Raw genomic sequence first — 13,071 nt, forward strand, 5'->3', positions numbered from 1 at the left:
ATATTTTTTGGCAAAAGTAGGCCAAGAAATGTGGATTTTTTTTAGCTCTTCAATTCTGACTGTTAATTATATAGGGATTATGATTGATTTTTGCATTTTTTTCTGGATTGCTTTTGTACCAGGTTCTTACAACAAATCAGCCGTATCCCACCAATGCAGGGTAGCCCAAAAAGAAAAAAAGTTTCTCCCTTTTAGTAATGTATACAGGAAAAGGGGTTACTGGCCCCTTGCTCCGGCATGTTAGTTCTCTCTTACGTCTCGCATGGCTTATGGAGGATGAATTCTGTTCCATTTCCCCATGGAGATAAGAGGAAATAAACAAGAACTAGTAAGAAATAGAAGAAAGCCCATAGGGAGTGTGTATATACTTGTATGCTTGTACATGCAAATGTAATGTAACCTAAGTGTAAGCAGAGGTAGCAAGATGTACCTGAAATCTTGCATGTTTATGAGACAGAAAAAAACACAGCAATCCTACCATCATGTAAAACAATTCCAGGCTTCCTTGTTACACTCACTTGGCAGGATGGTAGTACCTCCCTTGTACCAGGTTCATTTTTGTTTATTGTATGTATATGATCATTTAGTGTATGTGTGGTGAGTTTTTTTTTTTTTTTTTTTTTTTTTTTTTTTTTTTTTTTTTTTGTGTAAACAATTGTTACGAAATTTGGGATTTACAGTGTATTGGAATGTATCCTTATGTTTTGTGTTGTTTGGAAATTGCTTTGTAATTTTTGCTTTATGTGCCATTGGCTAGAACAAGTATAAGTGAGGGACAACACTTACTCAGTACTTAATATTTTTACTATGTTTGCAGGAGCTCCATTATCACAAGAAAAACTAATTGAACTTGCTAAACAAAAGAAGAGAGAAGTGAGTTTGGCAAACACACGTTTTGATGGTAATCCCTTCACCGAGACCTTAAGTCAGGCAGCCATGTTAGAAGCATCAGCAGTTCAGGCTAGCAAGAAGGAAGGCAAGGTTGGTGTAGATGGTAAGTCTTCACTCTGTAAGAAATATATGCATAGTCTTGTAAAGATAACACATAGGAGGTTTGTGATTTAGTCATTTATTGTCAAAGGCTCCAAACTTCAAAACACTTGAACCTTGACATGATCATTTCTCCTCCTCTCCTTACTTGTTCTCTTTTCCTGTATTTTAAACCATACCACGGGCGGGGATAGAACCTGCAATCGGAGAGTCTCAAAACTCCAGACCGTCGCGTTAGCCACTGGACCAGCTAGCCACAATAAGATTCGTCCAACTAGGTATATTTCTACACCATAGAAATATACCAAGTTGGACGAATCTTATTGTGGCTAGCTGGTCCAGTGGCTAACGCGACGGTCTGGAGTTTTGAGACTCTTTGATCGTGGGTTCTATCCCCGCCCGTGGTATGGTTTGTTTGCAATCGTGTCATTACGATTTCGTGAGTCCTGTATTTTATTTGTCTTCCTTTGTTCTGCCTAGGTGTGTTCTGTTCTTTAGTTTTTCCCCATGTTTTTGGTCTCACCCTCATGGCCATTAACTCTCTTGCAGTGCTCCTTTTTCTTGTCTTTAGACTTACTCTACTACTACTACTACTTCTGCTGCTGCCACCACCATCTCACTTCACTCCCCTTTTTGTTTCTTGTGCCACTACCATTATTCCCCCTACTTCCCACTGCTACTGCCACCTGCTGCTGCTCCTCTTCTTCCTACTCCTACTACTCTTCTTCCACTCTACCACTGCTCCACGTCTTTCCTCCTCTCATATATATCTGACTTCCTAACCTTAGTTTATTAGTTTGACTAGTTAGTGGTGCAAGTCAGACCAAAATGTCGTCATAAGCTCCTTTCTCTTGTGTGTGTTATTTGTGTATTAGTCATTTATTCCTTTCTTAGGGGATGTGCTTAAATGCTGAAGTGCTCTTGATCTTAGAAAGTTGAGCTATTCTCTTCTTCCTTGGATCAGAGTTCATTGTTGTATGACCCATATGGGTTTATTGCTTCCCCATGAGTATGAGCCATTTATATTTTTTGTGCATGACTTTTGGTTTGAATGCTTTTTATTTTATATTTCAGTTTTGGCTTCTGAGATTGTTCCTTAAACCACCCTAGATTTATCTACCCTCTTGGTCAACCATTTTGTTTATCCTTTGTAAAAGACTGCTGACTGACCCATCTCACCCCTTCCTCCACTTCCCCACATACACACAAATTAATGCTTGTGGGTAATATTTTAATTAGATTGGATATACAAAAATAATGCACACATTGCTAGTGTATTAATATAATATTCGTATATCCTCAGGAAAAGAGCTAGGGAAGGACACACCTAGGGTGAATGGCTACAGTTTTGTAAGTGCACCATCTCCTGTTCCTGGGGTAGATGCTTCCCCTCTCATGACCTGGGGAGAGGTGGAGGGAACACCATTTCAACTTGATGGCAATCAAACACCGCTGCTTAAGAAACAAACACCAGGACCCTCATATAGAATACCTCAAGTACCAAATAGGTATAGTTAAATAATGTTTTTATATTTTGTCTGCTTCTAATGTTCATCTTTTTTTATATGTAATGAGTAGTTCATTGGGTACTTTTCACACACATTGTATAGTCTTGAGATTATACAGTTTTTTTTTTTTTTTGAACACACAACCACCTCCAACTGAGGCAAGGTGACCTGAGAAAAAAGAAATGTTTTCATAAAGTTTTTCTTTGTACATTTAGTAATTTATACAGGAGAAGAGGTTACTAGCCCCTTACTCCTGACATTTTAGTTGCTTCATGGGACATGCATGGCTTAACCCTTTGACTGTCACAAGCCCCTTTCTGAAACTCATTCTGTCCAAAAATTTTTGGAATTTTTTTTTTTTTTTTCTAATGAAATGATAGAGAATCTTTTCCTGATGGCAATGACACCAAAAGTATGAAATTTAGTAAAAAACTCAGGGAATTACACTCCTGCGAAGTTAGTGGTCTTGGCAACATATGCGCATCGGCGATTTCGCTGACGTTGAGCCCTATTTTTGGTAAATTTCATTGTTCCAATTGACCAAACTCATAGCTATTTCTTTAGAACTCTTATTTTTTCTATCAATTGAGTACAAGAAACCACCCATTTACCAATTTGAACTACCCAATAAAGTGGTCAGAAATTGGCAATTTGGCCAGTTTCATGCAAAGTAAATAAGATGCCAATTTCAAAATAGGGTCCAGAATAAACAATGTAGACATTCTTGGCACTAAAATAACATATCCTCTGTTCATTAGTCATGTCTCTAGGCTCCTCTTATATTACTATTGCTTTCTATTTTGATTTTTTATTCATACAAAAAATAGAAAATTTACTGTTATGCAGACTACTGCATTATTGTGAAAATGGTATAAATAATATCAGTGCACTAGTGAAAGAATATTAGATTCCCCAGTTGACGTGAATTGGACGTGTGGTGTGATTTGCTTACTCTTGAACATTGGTAAAAATTGAAATTTCCGCTACTTTGAGCTCAGTTTCAAGGTCGTTTTCATCATGAAACTAATCAAAATCATCTCTATTTCTGTACTGTGTTTTCCGTTTTGTCACGTGAGACCATGAAAGCGAGATTACAATGATAAATACTATACGAAAATACACCTCAGAGTCAGTGTTTTAATCCAAAAAAACAAAGTTTTTTTTTTCTCATTATGCACTGTGTGCTGCAGGATTTTTTTATATGGTGCACACTGACCACACAGACCCATTCTCCCACATGTGGGCCTACCAGCTTTCTCCTGCTTGATTTGAAGCCACTAGAATTTTTTTTTTTTTTTAAAAAAGTCGGCCGTCTCCCACCGAGGCAGGGTGACCCAAAAAGAAAGAAAATCCCCAAAAAGAAAATGATTTCATCATAATTCAACACTTTCACCTCACTCACACATAATCACTGTTTTTGCAGATGTGCTCAGAACACAACAGTTTAGAAGCATATACGTATAAAGAGACATATATTTACATCCAAAACACTGGCTCGTAAGACGTATATATACGACCAAAACAGTCAAAGGGTTAAGGAAGAAAGATTCTTCTCCACTTCCCCATGGAGTAGATTATGAAATTATCCTCCTATAAGCAAAATAACTTTTAAATTACTACTTCCAAATAAATGAGAAATTGGTAACTATGGCCCTTAAGAGACTCTGTACAGAATATTTTAATCTCTTCAAACTAGAGTTTTTCAGTTATTTTGGTGTTAGTATTTTGATGTGTGTCCACACCCAGAGTGAGGTTAGTGTCCCTGCACATTAAATTAGGAGTTCTGTACAGGCATGATGTGCTGTTGATGATTACTCTAGCAATGTCTCTGAATTTATAATTTGTCAATCTAGGGACCTTTGTAGGTATAAAGAGCGTGTACACAATTATATAAGTCACATCATCACTATCTCTATAGTGTTTTCTAATTCCTTAGTAAAGTGAGTTACAATCTTTTCTTTATAAGCCATGCATGTCTTAGAAGGCAAGTGAAATGCAGAAAGCAAAAGGTGTGTAACCCATTTTTCTGTATCAGTTATTAAAAAAGAAAGTTGGGTTGTGTGAATGTGTTAGATATAGTATGGATGTTAAGAGATAATTGATTTTTGATGCTATGAAGGTAAAGAAACTATATGTCCAAACACTTGAGTGAAAGTTAAAAGGGCTGAGAGAGTTTTAAGAGGTTGAGTAAATGAGATCAAGTCAGGTATATCTAATACAATGAGAGCAAATTAAAAATTTTAGAAATAAAAGAAAGGGTATAAATGTTTAAAGAATTACTGTATTATGTATTAGAATAATAGCCTGATTCAAGAAGTTATGAGAAGTATTTATGTGACCTCTAGGTGAGAGAGGTGTATTTGAGAGATTTTGGGAGGTATTAAGTGAATGTTAAGGACATTTTGAATCAAGTAAGAGAATGATTATTGTGCGAGACCTTAATGCTGAAGTAGTACTGTAGAGATTGTTGCAGACTTAGTGGGAAAGTGTGAAGGGCAGGTAATAAATGACACTGGGGATCTTTGAGTAGTTGAGTAGAGAGGCACTATAGCAAGCTTATTGGCCCGTGTTAGGTTTATTTCTTTATTTTAGTACAGTATGGGCTATAGGTGTGTATAAAGCAAACATTCCATTATTTTGTTCAGTTGTGTTAATGAGTTTAGTGGATGCTGAATCAAGGCATCAGCATTTTATCTTATTCACATAAAACAGAAGTGTTGCTGTATCCCTCACCATTAGATGGGATGGATGTCACTGTGCAAGATGCTTTTACTGGAAAGTAATAACCCCTCCCCTCTTCCTCATAACTTAATCAGAGCATTCCTGATACATAATATTGTATTGACAGTTCTTTTTGGGATGGGGGTGGGGGGAATCTGAAGACAAGCTGCGAAGGTTGGTGGATGAATTTGGGAGGATATGTAAAAGAAGATAAAGGTGAGCATATGGAAGGGCAGTGATTGATTGAATATCATATTGGAAGTTGTAAGTATGGAGAAAGCAGATGTATTTTGATATTTATGAGTAGACATGTAAGATGAACCAGAGAATAGAGAGGGGGGGGGGGGGAAGGTGATATGTGTGTTAAGGCATCTGTGGAAAAAAAAAAAAAGTTTATGTAGGCAAAACAGGGAATGTACCCAAATATAGTGGTACCATCACTTTTATATGGGTGGTGTGAGGTTCGGGTTTTGAACTCTGAAGTAAGGAGAATGATAAAGGTAGTATTGATTTATTTGATGTGAAGAGAATTCAAGGTGTAGAGATTTAAAAGGCTGAGTATAATTCAGAGGGCTGTGGAGAGGCTGTTGATGTGGTTTGGTCATGTAGAGAGGGTGGAGAGGGGTAGGATGTCACAGAGGGTGTATAAATCTGGGGTGGAAGGTAGGAGTAGGGTGTCGTACAAGGAACAGTTGGAAAGGAAAAAGGAGGCCTTGAGTTTTAGAGGATTGAGCATTCAGTAAGCTTGTGTCTGTGTGTGCTAAATAGGAGTGAATGGAGAAAGGTGGTTGTCACTGAATTCTCTGTTGGGGTCTGAGTATGGTAACATTTATGAAGGGATTCAGGGAAATTGATTAGCCAGACTTAAGTCCTAGAGGTGGGAGGGGCAGTACCTGCACTCTGAAGCCAACCTACAAGCCTCCTCTGGGATGACTTCATATCGCAAAATAGCAAGAATATCTACGCTATCTGGCTATTGTCCCAGTAGTTACTGCAGTGTTTGTGGGTATACCACAAGGGACAAAATTCTTCTTAGATGTAAGGAGCCTACTTGTTCCAACTACTGCCACAGATTGCATTCCAGAAGAAGAATTTTGTTGCAGCCAGGTTGAAAATTTCAGAAAATTGAAGGATATCCATAATCCTGTGGTATATGTGGATACAAGCCTGGAGCTACAGGAGGAAGGTTCAGAAGTACTACCTCAGGGACTTCTGTCCAAAGATCAAGACTGCCCTCTTGGGCTGTGTTGTAAAGTTGCAGCTAAGATAATCCATCACAGGGAAGCACTTCATGAGCTCCTCAAATCATTAGATAACCTCCAAGCTATTGTAGAAGGCCAGTGCAAGCCTACATCAAGTGACGTAAGCTGCTCAGCTGATGGTGACACTATTGACAAAGACTGGAAGTCCCACACTGAGTTTAACTCAGGGGTAAATAACTGGTGGAATTCTGTCATCGCTAAGGTCCCACAGACTGACAGAGTTCAAAACACTACCTTTGGGAATTCTAACACAATTCCTCTGACCACCACAGAGGGAACAAATCCTCTTCCCAGCAACGAAGGAAGCCTTGGATCTGTTAATTCTCCTACACCTGACATCTCTGCTTCAGCCACTGCCAGTCCACTTGACAGTGCACATACCATCTCTGATCCTACACCTGTCAGCACACGTGCCGACACTATTCCAGAATCTGGCAGCAGTGCTTCATCAGCAAGTTCTGAGTCAGGAGTTTCTCCACCAGAGATTGGTGCAGTTAATAATCAGGGAACTATCATTTCACCTAATCACCTACTGCGCCAAAGTACGAACAGCAGGGACACATCTATCAGAACTGGTAGAGGACGGGGCAGAGGACATGGAAGAGGATGTGGAGGTGGAAGACATCTACAGCCGTCTCACCCTCCACTAACACAGTTCCAGCAGCAGAACCTGAGGACAAATCTGCAAAACACAGGAGGTGCAACAAATCATAGTCCACCCTCCCAGGCACCTAGGCTGTGCTCTCGCTGTCACCGGAAGGGGCACACTGCCAACAACTGCCTGCGAGATACCAGGTGCAATTACTGCTACAAGAAAGGACATCAGGAGGACCAGTGTCGGAAGAAAAGGGAACTTGACAGACAGGACCACCTGTTTAGAGACCTGTTCTCAGAACAACCCAGCAGGATCTCTGAATTGGTGAACACTCTCACACGTCACCCACTCAACTACTCCTATCTCAGCCCAGCAGGTGGTACTGTGCCTTATACAAGACCACAGACCTACATCCCTGCAGCTGCCTCAGTACCTTACCTCTCTCAAGGGCAGGCACCTTACATGCCCTATACACCCACCACCTCAAGCTGACCACATCATGAGGAGCCAACATTAGAGGTTTCATTACTAATGTTGGAGAGCTCACACATAGTTTTGTGAACACTCGACGTCCTGACATGATAGCTGGTGTTGAAACTTTTTTGGATGACAGGACTCCAGAAAATTTTGCAAGAATTGCTGGCTACACCTCATGGATGAGAAGAGACAGGCAAGGGCAAGGAGGTGTTGCTGTGTGCTTCTCTAAAAGTGTTCATGCCCAGCACATTGATGTTCCCACCCCTACACATCTTGAAATGATGTTCTTCAAGCTCTGTATAAACACTAGCACCTCTGTACTAGCATGTGCAATGTACAGACCTCAGTGGCAACATGCAGACCCCATCAACTTCCTAATGGAAAATATTGACTCCCTTCTGCTACAACACAACTGTCAACATATCATAATTGTTGGTGACCTCAACCAACACCTTATACAGAGGGACTTTGATGACTTTCTTGCAGTATTTGACATGAGAAACTTTGTTGATTTCCCTACTCACATCTCTGGCTCCTCCCTTGACCCAGTAGTGAGTGATCTGGCAGAAGGCATAGTCACTTGTCAACTCCTCGGCTACGTTGGATCGTCTGACCACAAGGCTGTTTTTACGACACTTAAGATCCCAACAGAACGAGGTGAGGAGTCCACACGCACAACCTGGCTATGGGAAAGATGTAATTGGCTAGCACTTTGCTCTGAGCTCGCCACCACCGATTGGAATGCTCTTCTCCAAGGGGATGTTGACAACCAAGTGAAAGCCTTCACTGGACACATCCTTAATTTACAACAAGAACACATTCCTCACCGGCAATATGTGACAAAGCCTACAGATCAGCTTTGGTGTGGCTTTTGTTGTAGAGAGGCTGCTACTGCTAAGTACAAAGCATGGCGAAGGTATAAGAGACATCCTACCACCTATAACAGGAACTTGCACAGGCAAGCCTGTAGGCATATGGGTGATGTTCAAAAGTGGGCCACTGCTAAATGGGAGGTGGACACTAAAAGAAAGCTAGCATCAGGTAGGGTAGGCTCCAAAACCTGGTGGTCCCTGGTCAAGGACAGACAAGGTTATCTGCCTGATGAACTCATTCCACCTCTAAATTGACAGGATGGGACCACCTCTACTAGTAGTCAAGAGAAGGCGGACCTCTTTGCTGAACACTTTGCTACCAAAAGGCAAGTTCCTGATCCAGCAAGGGACCCTCCTTGGCTAGCTGCAAGAACTGTGTCAAAACTGTCAGTGGTGACAATAAGGCAGGAGGAGGTGCATTTCCTTCTTAAATCGCTTGACCAAGAAAAGGCTGTGGGCCCAGAGAAGTTGAACCCAAGATTGCTGAGAAGGTGTGCAGACCAGCTAGCAGCACCTCTAACTCGCATCTTTCAGCACTGCCTAGTACAGTGGACCCTCGCATACCGTTGGCATCACATAACGTTAAATCCGCATACCGATACATTTTATCACTAAAATTTTGCCTCGCATACCGCTAAAAAACTCGCTCAACGCTATTCGTTCAAGATGCTTCTAATGTGCGGCCTGAGCCAGCTTCACATGTTCCGCCGGTGGCATTGTTTACAAGCCAGCCTCCGCGGTAACATCCAAGCATACAATCGGAACATTTCGTATTATTACAGCGTTTTTGGTGATTTCATCTGCAAAATAAGTGACCATGGGCCCCAAGAAAGCCTCTAGTGCTAACCCAGTGGTAAAAAGGGTGAGAAATACTATCATACCACAGTCAGCTGCTGCTGCACCACGGTCAGCTGTTGCTGGACCAGTCAGCTGTTGCTGGATCAGTCAGCTGCTGCTGCACCACGATCAGCTGTTGCTGGATCAGTTAGCTGCTGCTGCACCACGATCAGCTGTTGCTGGATCAGTCAGCTGTTGCTGCACCACGATCAGCTGTTGCTGGACCAGTCAGCTGTTGCTGAATCAGTCAGCTGCTGCTGCACCACAATCAGCTGTTGCTGGACCAGTCAGCTGTTGCTGGATCAGTCAGCTGCTGCTGCACCACGATCAGCTGTTGCTGGACCAGTCAGCTGTTGCTGGATCAGTTAGCTGCTGCTGCTGCACCATGATCAGCTGTTGCTGGACCAGTCAGCTAATGCTGGATCAGTCAGCTGTTGCTGGATCAGTCAGCTGTTGCTGGACCAGTCAGCTGTTGCTGGACCAGTCAGCTGTTGCTGGATCAGTCAGCTGTTGCTGGATCAGTCAGCTGTTGCTGGACCAGTCAGCTGTTGCTGGACCAGTCAGCTGTTGCTGGACCAGTCAGCTGTTGCTGGATCAGTCAACTGTTGCTGGACCAGTCAGCTGTTGCTGGATCAGTCAACTGTTGCTGGACCAGTCAGCTGTTGCTGGACCAGTCAGCTGTTGCTGGACCAGTCAGCTGTTGCTGGACCAGTCAGCTGTTGCTGGACCAGTCAGCTGTTGCTGGACCAGTCAGCTGTTGCTGGACCAATCAGCTGTTGCTGGATCAGTCAGCTGCTGCTGCACCACGGTCAGCTGCTGTTGCACCATCAGCTGTTTCTGAACATGACTCGTCCCGAACCTGTCCGTCCAGCCTGAGCGCCTGCCTTGCCGTCATTGTTTACAAGCCAGGGTGGCCGGTTGCATGCATACATTCGATACATTTTGTATTATTCCATTATTTATAGTGCTTGTAACTGCTAAATAAGCCACCATGGGCCCAAAGAAAGCTAGTGCCAACCCTGTGGTAAAAAGGGTGATAAATACTATCGTACCACAGTCAGCTGCTGCTGCTGCACCACGGTCAGCTGATAAATTGGACCAGTCAGCTGCTGCTGCACCACAGCTGCTGCTGCACCACAGCTGCAGCTGCACCATGGTCAGCTGTTGCTGCACCATGGTCAGCTGCACCCCAGCTGTTGTTGCTGCACCACCGTCAGCTGTATTACTCGAAGATGTGGAGAGTGTTGTTGGTGTGGCTTAACGTGAAACAGTTACCGAGAAACAATTAACCCCAGAGGGTTAGCCACCCAGGATAACCCAAGAAAGTAAGTGCATCATCGAGGACTCTAACTTATTTCCATTGGGGTCCTTAATCTTGTCTCCCAGGATGCAACCCACACCAGTCGACTAACACCTAGGTGAACAGGGAAAAATGCCTGGAACTAGTGCTCATATTGGTGAATTTAAAGCCAGCAAAGGTTGGTTTGAGAGATTTAAGAATCGTAGTGGCATACACAGTGTGATAAGGCCTGTTCTGGAAGAAAATGCCAAACAGGACCTACAGTACTCAGGAGGAAAAGGCACTCCCAGGACACAGTGTCTCATCAGTCATTGCTGCATCTTCAATAAAGGTAAGTGTCATTTATTCTTCATTTAGTAGAGTAGTACATGCACAATATATACTGTGCATGTACTACTCTACTATTGTGCATGTATCCTTCTCTTTGTGTGTAGGAAAATGTATATTTCATGTGGTAAAATTTTTTTTTTCATACTTTTGGGTGTCTTGCACGGATTAATTTGATTTCCATTATTTCTTATGGGGAAAATTCATTCGCATAACGATAATTTCGCATAACAATGAGCTCTCATGAACGGATTAATATCGTTATGCGGGGGTCCACTGTACAGTGTAAATAGCCCTCTTTATGGAAAGAGGCAAATGTAGTCCCTGTTCACAAAAAGAAGAGCAGAGCAGAAATCAGCAACTACAGACCAGTGTCACTCCTGTCAATCACTGGTAAGATCCTTGAGACAGTAATCTCAAGACAAATGACAGAGTTTTTTGACTACCACTCACTACTTTGTGGTCGTCAATATGGCTTCAGGAAAGGTTACTCTGCTGCTGATCTGTTGTTAAACCTCTCCACTAAGTGCTGCTGATCTGTTGTTAAACCTCTCCACTAAGTGGCACCAGTCACTGGATGAATCCAAAGTCAGCTGTGTGGTAGCACTGGACATTGCTGGCGCTTTCGACCGGGTGTGGCACCAGGGCCTCTTAGCAAAACTTCAAGCACTGGGAATTGCAGGCTCTACGTTATGTCTCCTCAGTGATTACCTTCATGGTAGATATCTAAGTGTAGTTCTCAATGGAACGGAATCAGCAAGACATCCTATTGGGGCAAGTGTTCCACAAGGAAGCGTACTGGGACCATTGTTATGGAATGTCTACTTCAACAACCTTCTTCATCTCATCCCAGAATCACATGCATATGCAGACGACTGTACGCTGACATTCACTTATCCAAGAGAAGAAATGCCAGCTGCTCTAAGCTACATCAAACACCAGCTGAGAGCTATATCAGCTTGGGAAAATAGATGGCAAGTAACATTTGCACCTGAGAAAACGCAAATGATGATCGTCTCTAGGCACCATGGTGGTAATGCTGGTGCCGTAGTAAGGATGAATGGGAGGGTGTTGGCACTTGGAGAAGAAGTTGATATCCTTGGGGTGAAATTTGACTCCAAACTAACCATGAAGAACCGTGTTGTAAATCTTGCAAACAAGGCAGCGAGGAAGCTTACAGCACTTCGCCGTATCTCGCATCTGCTTGACAGTAGGGGTTGCAAGATTCTGTACGAGGCACAAGTATGCTCACACCTTGAGTATGCTCCACTTTCTTGGTTTGCCTGCCCTCCCCCCCCCCCTCATCTGCGACTGCTTGACAGAGTAGAGAACAGAGCAAGACGTCTCATCTCTCGCCTGGACCCATCCTGGATAGATCTGTCATTTCAGCAGAGTCTTCAAAATAGGAGGGATGTGGGTGGCCTTACTGTTATGTACAAGGCCAATATTGTCAAAGTACCACACTTGGATCCACTTCGAGGACAGCGTGAAACAAGCTTTTATGCCACAAGATGGGCAGGAAGCAGCAACTTTACTCTGGCTGTACCCTTCTCCAGAACATCACTCCATCTGAGATCATTTATACCCAGGAAGACTCGAGTATGGAACACATTCGTACAGCATAATGATGTCAGCGAGATAAAGTCTGTTGATCAAATGAAAATGCTGGCCCACAGATGGCTCCAACTTCATCCTGTTCCCTACTTGTATGTCTCATAACAATAAAAATGCTTTCAAATGAGCTGATGTAGGTAACAGCTCTTAGCGTGCCAATAAAGTTAGGAATCCTTAACCTGTAAATAGCTTGTCAGTAAAGCTAGGGATCCTTAACCTTGTCAAACCCTGTGTAAAAAAAAAAAAAGAGGAGTGAGATATTGCAGTTGGAGAATAATATGAATTGTGATTTCAGTATACTTCTGGCAAATCAGCAGTTGATATAGTTTTTGTAAATATGTTAATGTGTTTAGTGTTAATCTCTCTGATTTTTATACATAAAGTCACACTTATGAACAGTGGAGCACTGCAATAGGTCTTTTGGCCCTTACAATAATTTTATATTCTAGTTTTAGTCTGCTTGAAACACTCTTCATCAACAGATTTTTTTAAAATGTATACAGTAAATGTACCCCAGTTTTGTAACAGTTGTGTATATTTTGAAAATAAAATTTGTTTGAATATGAAT

At 42.2% G+C, this 13,071-nt stretch overlaps 1 protein-coding gene across 5 annotated transcripts in view; it reads left to right on the top strand.

Annotated features, from left to right (window-relative positions):
* Es2 (ess-2 splicing factor homolog) overlaps positions 1-13,071 on the top strand; it is a 90,474-nt gene that overhangs the window by 75,573 nt on the left and 1,830 nt on the right. For all 5 annotated transcript variants that reach the window (XM_070088656.1, XM_070088669.1, XM_070088652.1 and 2 more), the window contains exons 5-6: positions 818-994; positions 2,294-2,498. In XM_070088656.1, the coding sequence (XP_069944757.1) occupies positions 818-994; positions 2,294-2,498 (382 nt within the window). The remainder of the gene's footprint in view (positions 1-817; positions 995-2,293; positions 2,499-13,071) is intronic.

This window comes from Cherax quadricarinatus, chromosome 2 (genome assembly GCF_038502225.1).
Source record: "Cherax quadricarinatus isolate ZL_2023a chromosome 2, ASM3850222v1, whole genome shotgun sequence".
In the NCBI taxonomy this organism is placed as follows: Eukaryota; Metazoa; Arthropoda; class Malacostraca; order Decapoda; family Parastacidae; genus Cherax; species Cherax quadricarinatus.